The sequence below is a fragment of the Anser brachyrhynchus genome (assembly GCF_964034855.1).
Source record: "Anser brachyrhynchus genome assembly, chromosome: 5".
Classification (NCBI taxonomy): Eukaryota; Metazoa; Chordata; class Aves; order Anseriformes; family Anatidae; genus Anser; species Anser brachyrhynchus.
Genome location: NC_137699.1, coordinates 15,317,071 through 15,335,827, shown reverse-complemented (window position 1 = coordinate 15,335,827; position 18,757 = coordinate 15,317,071). Strand labels below are relative to the sequence as shown.

The 18,757-nt window shown below is 33.9% G+C and overlaps 1 protein-coding gene across 15 annotated transcripts in view; it reads left to right on the top strand.

The window, feature by feature from the left end:
• LOC308196095 (uncharacterized protein) overlaps positions 1–18,757 on the top strand; it is a 434,993-nt gene that overhangs the window by 352,357 nt on the left and 63,879 nt on the right. For all 15 annotated transcript variants that reach the window (XR_013952069.1, XR_013952070.1, XR_013952071.1 and 12 more), the window contains one exon: positions 10,441–10,542. Coding sequence is in view for 1 of the 15 variants with exons in the window: in XM_080594630.1 (XP_080450756.1) it covers positions 10,441–10,542 (102 nt within the window). In the remaining 14 variants the exon portion in view is untranslated. The remainder of the gene's footprint in view (positions 1–10,440; positions 10,543–18,757) is intronic.

Here is an 18,757-nt window from a genome sequence, read left to right as displayed (position 1 = left end):
TGATTGTTTTCTGATATATTAAAAGCATATGGATTCATGAGGAGATATGATTTTCTGAGATTTTTTTTTTTGATTTTGTGATTTGTATTTTAATAACCCTGAGGTCCTTTCCCCCAGCTGTTGTTTGTCAAAACATACAATATGCTCTATACTTAACTCCTTCAAAAGTGCAAGGACACCTTTCTCATTTCTGTAAAGAAAAGTGACCTTGAATACAACTTGAGACATCATGAGATCTTTCAGAAAATGTTGTTTAAGAACACCTAAATAATGTATTTCTGGATACCATTTCTGTTCGGCTGTCAAGTACTTAAGAATATGAATGTGAAAGAAAGTTTAAAAATACTGGTTAAATAGTTTATTAATTTATTCTTAGCACAATTTACTCATATAGATTGCTGTTATTTTTCTCTTATTCTTTATTCTTTGATTCCAAACAGGCACAAAACATGGGATTCATCGTGTCTAATTTCAAATGTCTGAAAGATTGTCTCGATCTAAGCTAGTCATATGTATAAACTCTCATTATTGAGAGAACTAGACATTGTAGGCAGACAATTTGTCTAAGCTGTCTTAGATGCTTATCTTCAATGAGATGAATCGCTCCCTGAAGGTGTTTATTTCTCTCCATTGACTATAAAGAAAGACTAGATGACTAGTTTGGATGACAACTTTTAGTTGTCTGATGTTTACTGAGATGGATCTTACACAAAGTGCCCAAAAGCACTCTGGTTTATGAGGCACTGAAGCATTACCTCTTCCAAAGCCAGATTTCTGACAAAAATGGTCTAGATTTCCTTAGACAGACCTACTTTCCTCTGATCCTCTCTGATCCTTCAAAGTTGATTAGAAACATTTAGAATTAAAAAAAAATATGTATTGATGGCTCTGTAGAAAAAGAAAATTTTGCCAAAAAGTTTGAATTCAGTGTTCTAAAGCAATACTGTAGAGAATGAAATATGCAAACAAATAAAATGCTAAAATGCTAATACTTTCATCTTTTCTTGATGATTAATCCCCCTTTTGTTTCAGAATTATGATAATACTGAATAGATCAAAACTCTTATTGGCTTATTTACCACTACCTTGTACTTAATCTTACCTTTCAGTCATCTGCAAATTACCTTGCTATATACAGCCTTTAAATTTCATACACTGGCCCTATTCAAAAGTACTGGGATTTAATATACGCCCGTAGAAGTAACCATTAACCAAAACTCATTATTTTCTGCCTGTGTTACAAATTTTAAATATTTTTTTGCAAGTTCTTATCACTGACAAAATATCATTATTAACAGTATTGGGACAGTGTTGCTCATTCACTGCCTACATTTCACAGGACGCTCACCAGTATCCCTCAAAGAACGAGCACTTGAAGATGCATAGAGGAAATACTGGAGACTAGCAGAAGTCACAGAGCTGTTGCAAATGGCTGCTGAACTTGAAATGCAAATACTGTTTAAAAATAAAATAAAAATAAATAAATAAAAGCAAAGATAAATCTCTTGACGAGTTACTTTTATTCTAACAGGATTTATACCACCCTATGCTTGCGCTACTCTAACTTTATAGTGACTCAGTATCATCACCTGCCTCCTCCTAGGCAAAATAAACACTAACATGACTTGGCTAATTTGATAGAAATACATTCAGTTTATGGGTCAAACTTGCCTTATGTGGTGGTTCTGTAATAGGTATTGACATAGTATTAGGAATATTAAACATTAATATAACTAAACCCATGGCCTAAATTCTATCATCTTAGTCTGTAGAAGACTAGTCAACTTGAATATCTGTCTTCTGATTCATAAGTGGTTTAAAAAAAGAAAGTGTTTCTTTTGCATGAACATCATGGAATGAGCTAAGGGGAAAAAAAAGTCCATCACAATGACCTTGCAGTTTCAAATACACTATTCGCTAGATTGCATTTATATCTTTTTCTGTGAGCATGTTCTTTACACTAAGCTTTCATGGACCTTTAATGTTTTTGTACCTGCTGCACAATTAAATTAAGAAATATATATTTCTAGGTCTGATAAAATGGTTAATCGTGACTAGAATAAGATCAGCTACATTAAAACTTTAAAATTTTATGAACCTTAGCAACTCTAGGTAATACTATTGTCATTTTATTTACATTGAGATCTCTGTCCTTTGTTCTGGAGAGGACTGAAATGAATGTCCTATGATATGCCTTGTTTTCATCAATTTCTCCCCTTTCTCGGTAAAGATAACTCAGAATAAACTAAATGAAGATATCACAAGCTGAAGGGCTTATCTGAACTTCTAAAATGTTTAACATTCATCTATTAACAACAAGGTTTTTTATTTTACCGCTAGTAAAAGAACTTAGCACTTTGATATAATGATGGGAGACTTGATGTCTTGATGTACACAATATTAGCTGATTAAGAACAGTTTCCTTGTACATGAACTATTTTTTCCATACTTTAATTAATTGAACAGTAGTAATATCACTCAGCTCTTTTTTTTTAACAAGCTACTAAATAAGTTATCAACTATGATGACTATTCAGAACAATGTCTCAATGAAGCAGATCGTTACTCTAATTTGATTAATTATATAAAATCAAATTTGCAATACAAGTCTCAATGGGGGCATTTCTGTTGTTTAAATACTGAAGAATAAGACATACTATTATATTTTTCTTATAACCTTGCACACAGAACTTCATAGCAGGCCTGACCTTTAAGTTATGTGGGAAATAGATTGGACTCATAGCAATTTCAGAAATGATATGATGAAGCTAATATTCCCTGTTATGCAATTGTAAAACAAAAACAGGTCAACATCTGCTTAAGTGCTTTAATAATTACAGTTAAATTTAAGCATTTGTTTAAGTTTAAAAATATATATCAGTACATTAAATCAAATTCTACAAGCTCTATCTTCATCCAGAGCATTTTAAATAGGATGACTCATCTATAGTCTATTGATGAAAAATTTCAGAAGTCAACAAAATCTTTGAAGATTATAAAATACATTTCAGAATATCACTTTTTAAGCACTATTTTTCAACTATTTCTAACCTCCTCAGAAAAAATAAAAAAATAAAAAAAGGTTGAATACTATTGAGTATGATGCTAACAATTTACTTTAAATATCCCATGCAGAGGAAAAATATTCTGCAACCAAACTGAATACATTTATTTTAGGCATATCACACTATATTTAGTGTATGAGGTGAAGTAGCTGAAATCAGCATCCTGATCAATGTTAAATTGCTGTAATCTGGTAGAATATGTCCCATGTTTTCACAGGAAGATTATTGTTTTTAAGTTTTGTTTTCAGGGAGATGATAAAAAATGCAAGCATGTTTATAATATCATAAAATATATGCCTTCTACTCCTGCTGATTCTGCATGTACTTGTGTGTACGTGCAGTATTTTTACATGTACATTTACGTGGTACTTATGTGAAGTGTACCAACATTATTGCAGATTGGAGATAAGGAGTAAGGTATCCCCTATAAAGCCTATTGCTGAAATATAACCTATATTAGTATGTTATACATTTTGAACTAACAGTAGAGTTAGTATTCTTATTTATCTTGAAAACTAATGTACAATTACTCTGAAAAAAATCCTGTTTAAATGGCATACTTCCTAAAATTTCAGGTTCTTTCTAAATTATCCTACCATTTCAGTATTTCTCATAACATGTTATGTATTAAATTAGTATAATAGTATTAGGTATTAAATTTGTATAATTATTTTACATAGCATTATTCACACCCACCTTTATTCTCACATGTCAAAGGTTTAATTGTATTTACATACCTGAGTCCAATATTTGACACTTTATTGTGAATTGTTCTTTGCCATATCCATTCTCTAGTCATGATTAATTTTAATTTAATACAGAAAAAGGAAATACATCAGTACAGAATCATAGAATTTATGACTACATATCTTTTCCCCATTGTGATTAGGACAATTGCTGAAAAAGACTTTATCGGAGAAATATATAGTAAAAGATTGAACAAGGGACAGGTAGATAGAGTAATCTTGGAGAACTGTCAGCACATCCATCTTGTTTCTGAAGGAAATTTGTCAGTAGTAGTTGATTGGCTCTAATCTGAGTATAATGAATATGATATTTTGATGCTGTATATGACATTTCTTACCTTGGCAGCAGCCATTTAGGCCTTAACTACCAAGTGCCTATAGAACTTCAATTTATGTAAGGTTTCTAATATGCCTATGATGCAGACCCCATTATAACTGCACATTTTATGAATGTTAAAGTGTTCGGTCAATCAACACCCCTGTGAGGTGAGAGACTATAATTATGCTACCTTTATAGGCAGAGAAATTGAAGCACAGAGAGGACAAATGATTTGTCCATGATTACATGACCTAAGCAGAGAAGCACAGCCTTTGATTTTTGCTTGTTACTGTATTCTAACTTTTTCTGCTAAAGAAAAAAAAAAATCACTTGTGAGACATTAGTTATTCTGAAGAGTTACAGGAGAAGCATTTTTCCTGTTTATTAATTTTTTCTTACCACGAGGGACATGGGTCCCTCAGCTATGGTAACACTGTGATTCCTGCATCTTCCAGAATTCATTATTCTGCTGAAGCCTGACTGCTGCTTTTCGTTTTGACTTTTTCCCACTTACTGTTCAGACTCAAATTTCCTGTGAAAATTAATATGTACATTTCTTGATGAAGGGCAGTAATGTTCCACAGAATGACAGAAAACACCTTTGTTCATTACTTGGAAAAAGGGAGACGTTCTCATCTCTCTCATACCTCTTGTCGTTTCTAATAGATGGTAACTCACCCTCTAAGAGAGGCTTGCACTACCGGCATTTACACCTTCTGTCATCATTCTAAATTCCTCTGAGACCACCAATGGCATAAGGCTTTGCATGGCTGACAAGACACGATAAAAGTACTCTGGATATTGGTAATCAGATATGGAGTCTTTAATTTTCTATGCAAATAATTTCAGATAAAGTTCAGAGTGATTAAAATTCATTATTACTTGTAGACAGCTCTTTCATAATGAAATTGGTGTCTATCAATTTCTTAATAGAAAAATACTCATTTCATTTAAAAGAAAAAAGTATCACTGCAAGTGGTACTAAATAGCCCCTTTTCTTTAACTCTTCACCATGGTAGTAAGATACGGTATGAAACAAAGACATTTGTTCTTGAGAAAAGCAAAAGTTGTAATGCTCTAACATGTCCTTGGGATATCTGGACTTGGTAATGGACCCTTGCCAGAATGAAAGAAGGAAAAAAAAAAATTACCACCAAGCCATGTCAACCACTGTACTTCACAGATACAGGCTCACTTCTCCATTTTCCTTACTTCAGGCATAGTCAGTTTCTCTTTAATAGCATGTAAATACAGTAAATGCAGCTGCTAATGTGTTATTCTCCAGTCATTTGTTGCAGCTGATTAAGGAGAGAAATGTAAAAGGTTAATTTTCTAATTACATACTCCCCCGAGGTAAATTATGCATGTTATCACATCCATTGACACTCTATAATGGGCACTTTTTATTGCCGAGTGATTTTCTATGGAACTGTGCATCTTTGTACAGTTTATTTTTAGTAAGCAAGAAGATGGAGGGAAAAAAATGTACATCCTATCAAAATTTCTTAACTCTTTCTGGAGAGCTTGCTAACAGGATATTAAGGCTTGCCAATAAAAATTCACATTCTCACATCTCATTTTTAATTTCTATGAAACTGCAATAAATGTAAGAGAAAAAAAAATGAGAATGGGCTAAAAGACACACCCATGTTGGATGGCTCTCAATAAAAGTTTTGAAAGGCATCTACATCTGAAATATTATATTTTAAAAGAATTTCCTTTAGTAAACAGTGTAGCGTTTACTAGTAAAGAACCACTTTACAGCCATATAAGATCTATTAATTACAAGCCACATGCTACCCTACCTGGTGTGAAAGCTGCTTTTCAGGATCCTCGTACCCTCTGAACAACAGTGAATAGTACATTCATCTGAGTAGTTTTAAAAATATATATATTAAAAAATAAAAAGCGCTTTGTTAGTTTGCTTTCTATTCTACTATAGCTTTATATTGCCATCTCAAATGGTGGAATAGAAAAGCAACAGTGACACAGGTGATCACGAATCATTTATGATATTAGCCTTGTTTCAATCTAGAAACAGATGGTTTGCACTCAGTAAATTTGTCATTTATTAAAGATAATAAAACAGTGGGAAAATAAGCCAGAAAATAGAGAAAGGGGACAAAAGCTGATGAGAATATTTCCCTTAACATTTTTCCTTATCCCCAATGTACAGTAGAGCAGGGGAATGCTGTGCCATTGGCCTTTCATTTCATATTGGTTGGGAGGTTTATGTTTTACACTGAGTCTTGTTCAAGAAAAAATGTTATGTGGAAATCCTTCAAATAAATTCAATATTTCAATAGTTTTACTAAATAAGATCTGCTAACACATCTGCTTATGGCAAATGAAGCATGCAAAACCAGGGGGGAACAAAACAGAAAACAAAGTTTATTTTCTCAGAAATCATTCTATTTCAGGATTTTTTTTATGCATTACATTCATATATATCTCAATGTTATATATTTTCACATTTTTTCCCAGAAAAAAAATATTGCAGGCCAAAATTGTTTCAATAAGAATTTTCATCCAACTCTAATGAGCATAAGTTAGACATTAATTTAACGATCATATGAACTGAAGTTGTATCATACTGGAAACTTCCTAACCCAGATCCAGAGGTCTGAGAGTAGTATAAAACTTTAAACTGGCAGATTAGACAGAGAGAAAAGGAACTTTGAATTAGTTGAGACCATGGCCTTTTTTCATTTCCCGTCAGCAGACAATAATCTATTTTTCGGGCAGTAGTGGTACACTAGTAGTTCTTTTCTCCTTCCCAGCCTTTAATATAAAGGGAGTTTATGGCTCTTTACTGCTATGTAGCATTTGTATCTCTTCAAACTTTATCGCTATTAAGTTTGGCTGGTGTAGACTATATACTACATCTACTCTGATAAATTGAAGGCAAATAAAAAAAACGTTAACACATTTTATGTGTCTGAAACATAGTTCCTATTAATGGATACACAGAGCTCTACAGAAACACCGCTAAGTCCAGGTACACCAGCAAAAAATCTGGTCTTTCCATATTTTGAACATCAAGCTAAGCCTCTTCCTTTTTCTCTCACAAAAAAAAAAAAAAAAAAAAAGGGTTCTGAAAAATAATCTTTGAGCTTTTGTATACTTCGTTTCTTGCATATAAGTTTAATTCAACTTTTTTGCTACAGAAACAAAACAATTTATTTCTAACTTTTGGTGTTATAATCCTATGGAAATCAGTCTCTCTCCTCTCTATCCTCCACTGCCTAATTTTTCTAAGTTAGGTAATGAGTGTAAATTTTTGTCTAATTTTCCACAGTTAGGTAATGAGTGATAGCTTTTCACAAGTAAAATTTGGTCTGATTCAGTCTTTAATTATATGGGATTCCTCTACGTTTCAAACACATTTTGGATCAAGCTAAATATAAAAGCAACCAGTGGTCAGACTGCAGCTGCTAGGTAATAGGAGGCCACAGTGCACAATCAGCACTCCAGCACATCTGCCTGAAGTTCTACCAGACACACGCTTCTGGAGACAAAGAATAGTTTAGGCTGCTGCTGTCTGATGATGTTGAAACAGGATGGACATACAGATCACTGTTAGATCCAAAATGGTAGAAAAAGACACATCCCAAACTCGCACATATCACCAGTCTGAGTACCCAGAATGTGTACAGCTGGTGTCCTCCTTGCCCTCTTTGTCACTGCAACAGATCCTAGACACTGCATGTGGACACAAGTATCATGGTGCCTGCGGGCAGACAGATTGAACACCCCTGCCCTTGTGCCTGACTGCAGGACAGACTTCCTGGACACTACACACAGCTCTGGTGTTTGAGAATATGGAACAGTGAGTGAAGGAAAACTTGTTTCAAGGTTTCGTTTTAGATAAAATCACTGTCACTCCCAGTGTTTCTTATCTCTATCTGACAGAGAACTGTGTCAAAAGACACATCAATATGTAGAATTATTAACTGAGTTCATGAGATTTAAATTTCTGGGAAGTTTGCTTGCTTTTTAAGATTCTACTTTACATGTTATACTTTAACTAGCTTCTGTAAGTCTAATGTCAAAATCATCTGATAACAAGCAAACCTGGTTAAGAACGAGCACAGAGTTTTATGATGGTGACAGTCTCTGTGATGGTGAACCCATTATCTTGCTCCTGCGCTGTTTGGAGAATGAAATTGGTGATGCATTTATGAAGCAAGAAAAAAAAGGCCAAAGACATATGTGAATACCTACATCTGACCAAAACAGTCCTAAAGTGAGAGCCAGACATTTTCAAGTACTGAATATCTAGCTAATTCTTTATAGATCAAACATCTTTTCTTGGCTACCCTTGGAATTTCTATTTCACATCTTCAGGGAAGGAAGGTACCATGGTAATTTGCTGCAGTTGTGTACACTTATCCACCAGCAAACTACTTTGATCCCTGGTGTAAGCATATCCATTCTAATGGAATTACACAAAGCATGATTTTGTCCCATATTATTCATTCACACAGTAAATGCTAGGATTGTTTACCCACCACATCAACCCAACTGTTCACTCACAATCCATTCGCAGCACAGAGATTGCTAAGCAGCCAGGGCAAGAAGGGTGGCAAGAAGCTCTGATATGCCAAAGGTTATATGCAGTCTCTTATGACTGCTAAACATTAGCTGGAAAAATCCTAGAGTGCAATAATCAGCTTACTGACAGTACTACAAGAATGAATATTAGCACAGAGGATAATGTAATGTCTTTTTTTTTTTTTTAATTTCTCTTTCTTTCTATTCTTAATGTAATAAAATAAAACTAATATAGCACAATTATGGATGGAATATATACACAACAAGAAACCTCTTTCTTTCCCCATATATTTTGTTGAAATATAATTTGCTAAAAGTGCAGTTGTGGTCATATCATAAAATAGTGTCATTTTCTGTCTTCTTTCAAAGCTCTCAGTTCACAGTTTTCTTATGTTGATTGACTCTAAGAATCCTCATGCAAAATCCATTCAACTTTTCTGTGAAACTTTTCTGCCCCAAACGTTCAATAAATGGTCTGTAACACAACATTTTTTTCAGTAACATCTGAAACAATATCATTCAAACTTTTCATGCCAACTGCTGAAGCTATTTACATCATGTCTGTAATTTAAACGCTTTCGCTAAATCTTATTCTTGTTGCCTGCAATTCACAAACCAAAGATGTTTTCTGCAAGGCTGTTAAGTAGTGATGGGTGAATCTTATGAGATATAGGCTAATTACATTGTTCCATTTGTTTTTACTATAACCAATTTATTGCTTGTATTTATTATTAAAGGTATTTTGAAATACTGCATATCTGTACAACCCTACTTTAAACGGATTTTAATGATGATAAAGCACATTTCATGTGGGTAGCAAAGCACAGTATTATAATTTACTGTTTATAGAATGCACCGCTAATTTATGTTGGTGGAAGGGAAAAATAGATACAGAAATAGAAATCTTTTAACTTTGGTAAAACTATTGGTCACAAGAAACTAAGCTTTCAGTCCTGGCTCCTAATTTAAGATTCAGCATTTAGTTTTCATATCTAAACAATGGTTGTTTTTCTGGTGAGATTACCTACACATCAATATTAGTGGTAATGTTTTAATTGATACAGTCATCGCTCAAAAGAATCTGAAATCAAAATCCTTCAAATGTTAACTTCTGCCTCCATGAGCTTAAACTTGGCTGGAGATTCCAGATTGTCATCAAATTTCTAAATCTTCTCATAGGATTATAACCTATGTTATTATTATTACTGCTATATGTTATGTTGTTATTATACAGTAATGATACACCATTTTAGCCATGCTGGCTTCAACCTTACTGCTCATTGGTCTTGTATTCTCTGGATCATCAACCAGCATAATCATTCTGATGCTGTTAAATACAAACATCATCTAAAAGCCTGTTATTTTTATTTTTCCCTAAATAGAATTAATTGCTTAATGATTTTTTTTTATTATTTTATTTTGCATTTATGAATTTTCACTGATTAATTCTAGTAAACCAGTAAATATGATGTCTGTGAACTACTGGTGTTTGTTACATATCTGTGTTCACAGAAGAGAGCATAAAAAGGAGATACAATGTAAAGTGTATGAGTAAAGGAAATGAGCTGATAACCAGGAATTGTGTTTACTTCAGGATACTACTTTTAGCAGCTAACCAGAGGTTCTTCTCCTTGGTAACTTTGATCACATAATCACATGCCTGGGAAAGCCTCTAACATAGGTTGTTGTAAGTTTAAAAAACAAAAACAACAACAAATAAAGGTTTCTTTTATTTGTTTGTTTGTTTTTTCCTGCAGATTTGGTCAGATCAGATAGGGAAAATGCAAATTCTGGGAGCAAACAGAAGTTCATGAGAACTTTAAGGAAATTCTCAGAAATGCCAGAAGTCTCCAGGAATGGTAAGGAAATTTAAGCTTTGAGAAATCATGTTTTTGTTTCTCTCAAAAAAGTGTATTTGCTTGCAAGGTTAATTATGTTACCCTTGTCAGCTGCCACCAGTGCCCAGGGAAAGAATTTTAAACTAGACAGGAATTTTATGGAAACTGGTTTTAAGTAGTTGGATTATTGTGGAAAGTGCAACAGAATGACTCTTTGATGGGCCATTTTTTAAATGAGTCACAGAGTATTTGTCTAAGTAATGATTTTTAGAAGCCATGTAAAAAGGTGTTGAAGCTCACTGAAGACCAAGGAGACTTAAATGCCTATAATCCAGCAACATAGTGGTCCCTGAAAGCCTCTGCTGGTAAATGGTCAATAGGTGGTGAGTGTCCTATGTCTTTGCTGTGTTTGTTCCCAGCTACCACAAAGATTTGTGTAATTCATTTATGCATAGTTTTCCAACTTTATTCATGTTTTGAAACTCAGAGGAGCAAAGGGGAGTACATTTCCCTAATTCTCACAGGAGATAGATTGCTCCTTCTTTGGGATTATGTCTTGATGGTCATGCTCTGAACATTCAGAAATATTTAGCTGTGTTTTGAGGCTTTTGGGGAAGGTTCTTTTTTTATTTGTTTCTTTTATTTATTTATTTATTTTTTGCAGATTTGGAAACAAAGCTCAAAAATTGATACCAGTGGTAGTTTCTGGTTGCATTTTGATCTAGTTCAGACATAACCTCACTTCATTTTGGAAAGGGAGTTTGTTGATTCAGAAGGCTAGGATTTCTATAGCTGTCACATCAACTCTATTTTGAGGATGAGGCAGGAGAACCCACTCATTGAACAATAATCTAATTATATATTTGGATTTACTTTTAAAATGCAAGGACAAAAATGCATTGTTAATAAATTCACAAATCCTTTTAAAATCTTTGAAAAGCTTCAATGTGTATTTCAACTTATTCTTCAGACTCACAGTTGAGTCTGAAGCTCTCCACCTTCTTCCAGTTTTGCATCTTTCTTCCTTCTGCTCAGATGCTTCCTAAAATACAGAACTGCTGGCAGGAATCTCACAGCAAAATGTCCAGTGTGTCTTTAAATATAATGGAGATGTTCTTTGCTGCAGCCCTGCCAAGTGGCTGATTGCTGGCAGCTGAAACAAGGGACAGATGGCCATGCAGCTCTATCTGCACCCTATTGAGATGAACAAGTGACAATCTGCAAAATGCTCAAAACTAATTTAAACTGTTTTAACCTCAGGAAACCCAAGAGTCTCTTAGGTTTCTTTGGTGAAGTGTAGGCAGATTTTATGCTTTTTCATGCTCTCTGTCATAAAGATCTCAATGCTCTCAACACAAGTACATCTCATCAATTATGCCCCAAGCACAGAGATATCAGAACTGCCAGTGGAAAAAAAGCTGCAAGGGCATTCTGCTTATTGACATGCAAGTGATATTGAGCATCGTGCATTTTTCAAGAATTCATTCATCTGAAGGGTCTTCAGCAAGCACAGCTTTTTCAGATAGCATGATAATTTCTTAGGCAATATATGAAATTAAACCCCCAAAAGTACTGGACTTTCATCTGAGGCACATTAGCAAAAGTGATGGAAGAGTTAGACTAAGGGATGACTGAAAGAAAACAGTAATATTAGCTAGGCTGGACACAGAATTTGAACTTGGACTGATTTAATGAAGAGATTCTAACAATTACGTTACTATATCTTATTCTGATACAGGTGGTTCTGAAAAATGTCTGGCAGTATATCAGATTTTTCAGTTAGTATTCTTTCCTTAGTTCTGTTGCATTATAATTTTTTCCATTGTTCTTGTCTTCAAAATTAGACAAAAGCTATGTGAGGTAAATTCGTCTCATGTTTTCAGTAAATTCTTTCCTACGTGCATCCTTTCAGGCTATAGTTTCACAGTTATTAATGCTAGTTTTCTTCACGCTGTAACACCCATTGGGATCCAGATCGGGTAGAAAGATGTGATGCATAACAGGGATTTTCTGCTGACATTGCACTTTCAGACTAACTGTTCATTTTAATAAATCTGAATTAGCGAAAATTCAGTGAAAACACACTGGTTCTGCACTGCTGTCTGTAACATTCATATTCTGGACTTGGCACCCCTAAACTTGGATTCAAATTTGTGAACCTTATTCTCAAACTCCCTTTGCCTTTTTATTAGGGAGAGCAGGGATTGCCTTAACTGGGCAGAGAAGAACAAACCAGAGAGTTCATTTGTCCAGCCTTACCTAAAACTCATTTAGGACATTTCTAGTGAAAATGAAATTCAAACTTTTTCACCAGCAGTGGTGAGTAGAGGAAAACAAAAGGTTTCCTGAAGGGTAACAAATTACCTCTCCCCTCCCCCATATATTAGGGCTATATATGATAGCTCAAATCTTATAGCACCTTAAGAAGGATCTTGCTGAAGCCTCTTCAGAATCAAATGAAGTAACAAATCCATTAAATCTGGGGACAGATATATGCTTACTGTGATTTGTAGCCCTGCGTGCACTCTGATGAGGGTGTCTGGTATTGTATTCTTGTGAAAACGAAAGAGTGGATAAAAAACAGGCAAAGGAGAAGGACCGTAAAGAAACTTCTGATTTCTCTTGGAAGGGAAATGAAACATGCTCGAGACGTAAAAACACAATAAAAAGTTTGCAAAATAAGTTTTAGGTCACGGATGACCTCTATGTCAGAAATGAAATATTGGTTCTACTTGGACCCACAAGAGATTTGATGCAGACTACATGCATATCTACATATTTGGAGCCTTTAAATTCTTATGAAATAAATATGTCACAGGAAAAAAATACCATTAGCGATCCCACTGGCCTGTTTTAAAGAGCATATAAAATGAATTTAATATGTTGGTTTATCAATAAGTTACTAGTACAGAAAAATCTACTTAATATTCTGGTTAACTTTTTTTTTTTTTTTTAAATCAAACTATGTGAGCTTTTTTCTCACATGTGATTTCTGTTCTGTCCTAATGAGTTTTTCAGTATGATTATTACAGACAACTGTATACATATTTATCTAATGTGTAAATTGACTAGGTGTATAGTCAGGCATAACGCTTCAGGACAACATAAGTAGGAATGGGAAAACATAATCTTTCAGTACTGAAATCTCCTTTTGGAAGTTGCCAGTATAGTGAGTATCCTACAGTTTAAGATTAGGGACAAGACTTCTAATGCTGCTTGTTTTAGGTATACAGATAGGTACAGGTAGGAAAAATATTTTTAATCAAATAATTTTGATAGAAGAAGAAATATCAAAACATTTCATGTCTTCACTTTTTCTTCCAAGCATTAACATGATGAAGCAGAATGAAATTGTGAAAGTCTTCAGTCTTTCAACTGTATCAAGTTATTGTTAGATTTTGACTGGGTTTCAAATTACTTAAATATTGTTTTAAAACCTTCAATTTTGATTGACATGCTTTCTAATTAGACAGTGTTAGAATTTTAAGTGAAACCTCTGTGAGAGGTTTTGGGTTTTTTTATTCTTAGTACAAACGTGTTTTAGTTTTTAAATAAAAAAAATGATGGTTTGAATAGGAATTTCCCCAAATTATTGATTTGATGTAATCCCACCACCAAAAACCTCACTATAATTGTCAGTAAAGCTGAAATATTAGTTATTTACATAGCTTTAGGATGCACTGGAACTTTATGTGTCCTCTGGCAAATGCTACTATGAGTTAATTGATGATTTGCAAGGAAATTATTCATGTTAAGCTCTCATTTAATTTATAACAATAACGTAAGAGATTACATTAGTATTGCTTCTAAACAATGGATAAATGCTATGCCTAGCATTGTGTGCAAGCCCATTCAACGTAATTAACAGGTGTGAATTGTTGTTTGCTGGGATGAGCCTCCCACTGTGCAGCTCTTTGTTGGCTGCAGGCTGCTTTCCTGCTGTATTACTGCTTCTAAATGAGCCAATCTCACTTTAATGTAGGATTTTACATATGTTAATTCTTTGTACACTTGTTTATTTTAAAGTAGTTGAGGCAATAACAGTGAATCTCTTCAAAAAGCCTGTATTTCTGCAAGCTTCTGATTACCTTGCACCACTCCAGCCTTTTTTGTGTTTCTCTTTTCAGCAGTGTCTGTTTCAATTAAAAGGAACTACAGTGGCAACTTGTAAGAGCATCAATCTGACTCCTTAGCTGTAAAATAAAAGTCTGTTCTGCAGCTTAGAGAATCATAAATCTGCTCCACTAGGTTCTTTACCCCAAATTATATAAGAAAAGTATAGAGAGTACAGAGAAGTTTATGGACTTCTGTATCTATAGACTTGGCAAGGCTTGAAATGAAATTTTTAATTTTAGTTTTGAAATTCTCATAAATCCTTGCAAATCCCAATTTGGTTCATCTGTAAAGACACAAATGATGTCCTAAATTGGAAAAAAGTTTGGGGATTCAGACAGTCAAAAACAAAATGAAACAAAAACACTTGTTGCAGTTTAGGCATGAAGTACTATTTCCCTGTCAATAGACTGTATCTGAATTCAAGGATATCATTACATAAATCTCTTGTATACTCTTAAAACTTTTCCATATCTTTTTTTTTTTTCTATTGTTTGTGTTTTAAATTTAGTTGAGGAATGGCAGGACTAGGAATACAAATCAGATTAACTATTGTCTTTTTCCCCATGTCTCTTTCACATAGTTGCCAAATTACAGAATTGTTAAAAATGTTTTTGCATTTTATGACGTCATAAGAAATATTAAAATGTCATCATAGTTGATTCTGTTTTTGTTTGTTTGTTTGTTTTTTCAGCTAATACAGGCAAGAGGGAAATTAACCCCAGTTATTATAAAAAATTCCTTACCATATTTTCTATTTCTTTTGCCTTCAGTGTTAACACAGGTTTGAGCAAGTCCAGAGAGGTCTACATATAGGACCAGAAAGACAGTTTGATAGACTTAGGTCTTGATGGGTTAGCGTCAAGAATTTCAACTACAGAGTTTAGAAGCTGGCCTTACTAGGAGATGTTGTGTGTAGCCTTCATATTTCTTTTAATGAGACACTGAGACAAGCACTTATTCTTACACTTTCTAACTCTGCCTCATTGTGCTTACACTTTTTTCTGCCACCTTAGAACATCTTTGAAGTTTATAAGTATAGATAAGCACTATTTTTTTTTGTTGTTTTGTTTTTCCCTCCAAGGTACTCTAAAGCCTGCAATTTAATTTGGCTGAAAACCTGATGGTTTTGCTGATGCGTGGGCAGATCCCAGGAAATCTGCTTTCCACTCGTACCTCTGGCATTCATTAAGTATTATTTCCCTAATTTGAAAAAATATATGGACTTTCTGTACTCTAGTATAGTTAAAAGGGTTATTTATTTCATTTTTCTTTCACCACGTAAGAACCTATATCACAGATGAAGAGTTTAGTCATTCCCCGAAACATGCCAAATATTGAAGTTACTGAAGTAAATTAAATGTGTTGACCTTTCTTTTTACTTTTTTTTTTATTTTATTTTTTTACTTTTTTTTTCTTTTTTAATGGAGAAAGAGAAGTCCTGAGTTACTACTACTCTCAGGTTTTCCTTTCTGGAGAGAAAAATATATTTCATATTTAATGCAGTACCAGTGGTCACCATATAGTCTAGACATAAATTTGCTAGTAGACTGTAACCTGGCCCAAGCACTCAAAGCTCCTTGGTTAAAATATTGATCTAATTGAGGCTAAAATTGCTGAAACACTCTTAGAAGAGAAAATTCTGCCTGCCTAGAAAGATGTTCTTGGTTTGTTTAGACTGGAATATGATTGTGTTGTTGGGCTGCTTAAATATTGGATAATACAGAATCTATTAAAAAATAATTATCAATAATGGTTGATAGTTGTAATTGATTTAGTCTAGCTTTATCCACATATTGTGTGGGATCAGCACCAAGAAATATTTTATGAAATTATTGCATCAGCTGAAATAATGTCAGAACAGGTAATCTGTGGTTAAAACCATAATGAATATTCCAAAATATTTATATAATCAATAATTTACTCATTAGTATTTTTTTTCCAATCTCATGATCTCTCTTGGGTAATTAACATCATTAAGAAAAAGTTTGCTATGAGAAATACCAAATAAATAGATTTTTTTTTTCAATGCAGTAGAGTGCTTTTGTATTTATTTGCATACTGATAGTAGAGCTGATGATAAACATTTTGCTGGTTTTACTGTTTCTGAAATGGAAAAATATGAGTATGTGTGTTAGGAGAGGGATTCTCTGTTATGTATGCAAAAGAAATCATCATTTACAATAAAAACGCTGCCACTAAGCAAAAATGTCCTGCATTTCAGTGTCATCATAGCTGATTTAACATATACTACTTAATTTGAACTCTCATTCTCTGTTTTTATTCTCATTTCCACATCTTGTTTAAATCCCACTGCACTCTGGAAGATGGGATAAAAGTTGCTGCCAATATGGTCATAAAAAGTGAAAAGGGAGAGAGTGATTTTTATCTTTTATAAAGAGTCTTTTCTCAATATTTGATAATGTCCTTTATATCCATCATAATATGGAGATACTAAGACTGGACATGTCTATTGGCAAGTTAATAGCTGAATCTAGAACGTGATATTCAGGGATAGTGGAAATATTCTGGCTAGAATGCATTTCTGTAAAGATTGAAAATCCTTTGGAGAATCTCAGTAAGTTACCAGCTTGTTGTCATATTTGTAAATAAACAGAATTATTTTTATAATAATTCAGCAGTGTGTGACATTTATTTTAGCTGGAGATCTCAAATGAGCTCAAAAAACAGCTTTAGGGCTGAGCAACGACTATATAAATATAAACACTGAGACAAACAGGCAGACTTCCTCTGTATATCATAAGAGCACATATTGTATCACTGCCAAACTAGTAAGCTCTATATACAATAGAATGTCTAAAAAAAAAAAAAAAAAAAGGAACGGAAAGAAAGAAAAAGGAAAAAAAAAAAGAGCTGACCTTATGAGCCTCTGGCATTCTCTTTCCTTTGATGCAGAGCTATTTCCAATCTAGTCTGCAAAAAGAAAAAAAAAAAAGGTTTTATGAATAATAGCATGGTACACCCATTCTTTAAAGTTGCCATGTTGTTCTAGGTTAATCAAGTGTTTCATTCCAGCTCAGTTTGATTTATTGGGACAAGCAGAATTACTGACTCTAGGAAAAAAAAAAATATTTTCCAGTACTTTGAATGTAAATCAATTTCATTTTAGGATGTGTTTTGACTGACATTTTGGGTTGGAGGAATGGTTTGTTTGTTTTCTGTGTCATGGCAGGGACGTGTTCTCCACCAACTGTATGTTTCTGATCTTGAGTTCTGTAAGCATTATTATGGCATGTGGTGGAAAAAAACAGTGATCTCAGTATTGTTGCTGAATAAGTACATTTTCAGACCCTGGCAGAGCCAAACTGAGCTCAAGCAAATTCTGACTGAGGTATGACCTATTTTTACTGTTGAATTTATGATTACTCTTTATTAAAAAAATAATAATAATAATAAAAAATTGAAGTTTCCAGAAGTGTAGTTAGAGGATTTTGCATGTTTGACATAAAATAAATGGTGATAAGAAAACTGGGAGAACTTAGTTTAGTGATATACTTTTCCTAGACCTCCACAGTAGTCTAAAAGCCTCGTCTTTCATGGATCAGTTGAGAGTACAACTCACATATAGTGGAAGCTCTTGGCAAGTACTTACAACTCCTAGTCTGGAACACCCCAAATCTGTCTCTTTTCTAGCTGTAGAATTGCTCCAGGGGTATTAGCTTCCAAGGCTTACTACTACACATACACAAAGGCATACTTTATAAAAAGTATGTCACAAAATACTAGTCTTATAGGAGAACCTTGAGGGCAGCACAGCTTGAAAATAAAATAAAAATGGAAAGCCAACTCTAGAGTTGGAAAATCCAAATCAGCAGTAACTGACCTTTAAATCTGTAGAGCTCAAAATCATAGAATCATAGAATCATAGAATCATTAAGGTGGGAACAGACCTCCAATATCATCTGGTCTAACCATCAGTCCCTAGAAGAAACAAGACACTCAAGGCTGACTGTGACAGTGGAGCCCAAAGCAGACTGTGAGGTGGTTTGGTCCGTAGGGTCGCACCAAGCCTATCACAAAGTCTCTGCTCTCAACAAGGCCTGAAACTTCCCATGCCTCTGTTTCCTCCCTAGAGCCTATGTAATTGTTTCACTGCTCTTCC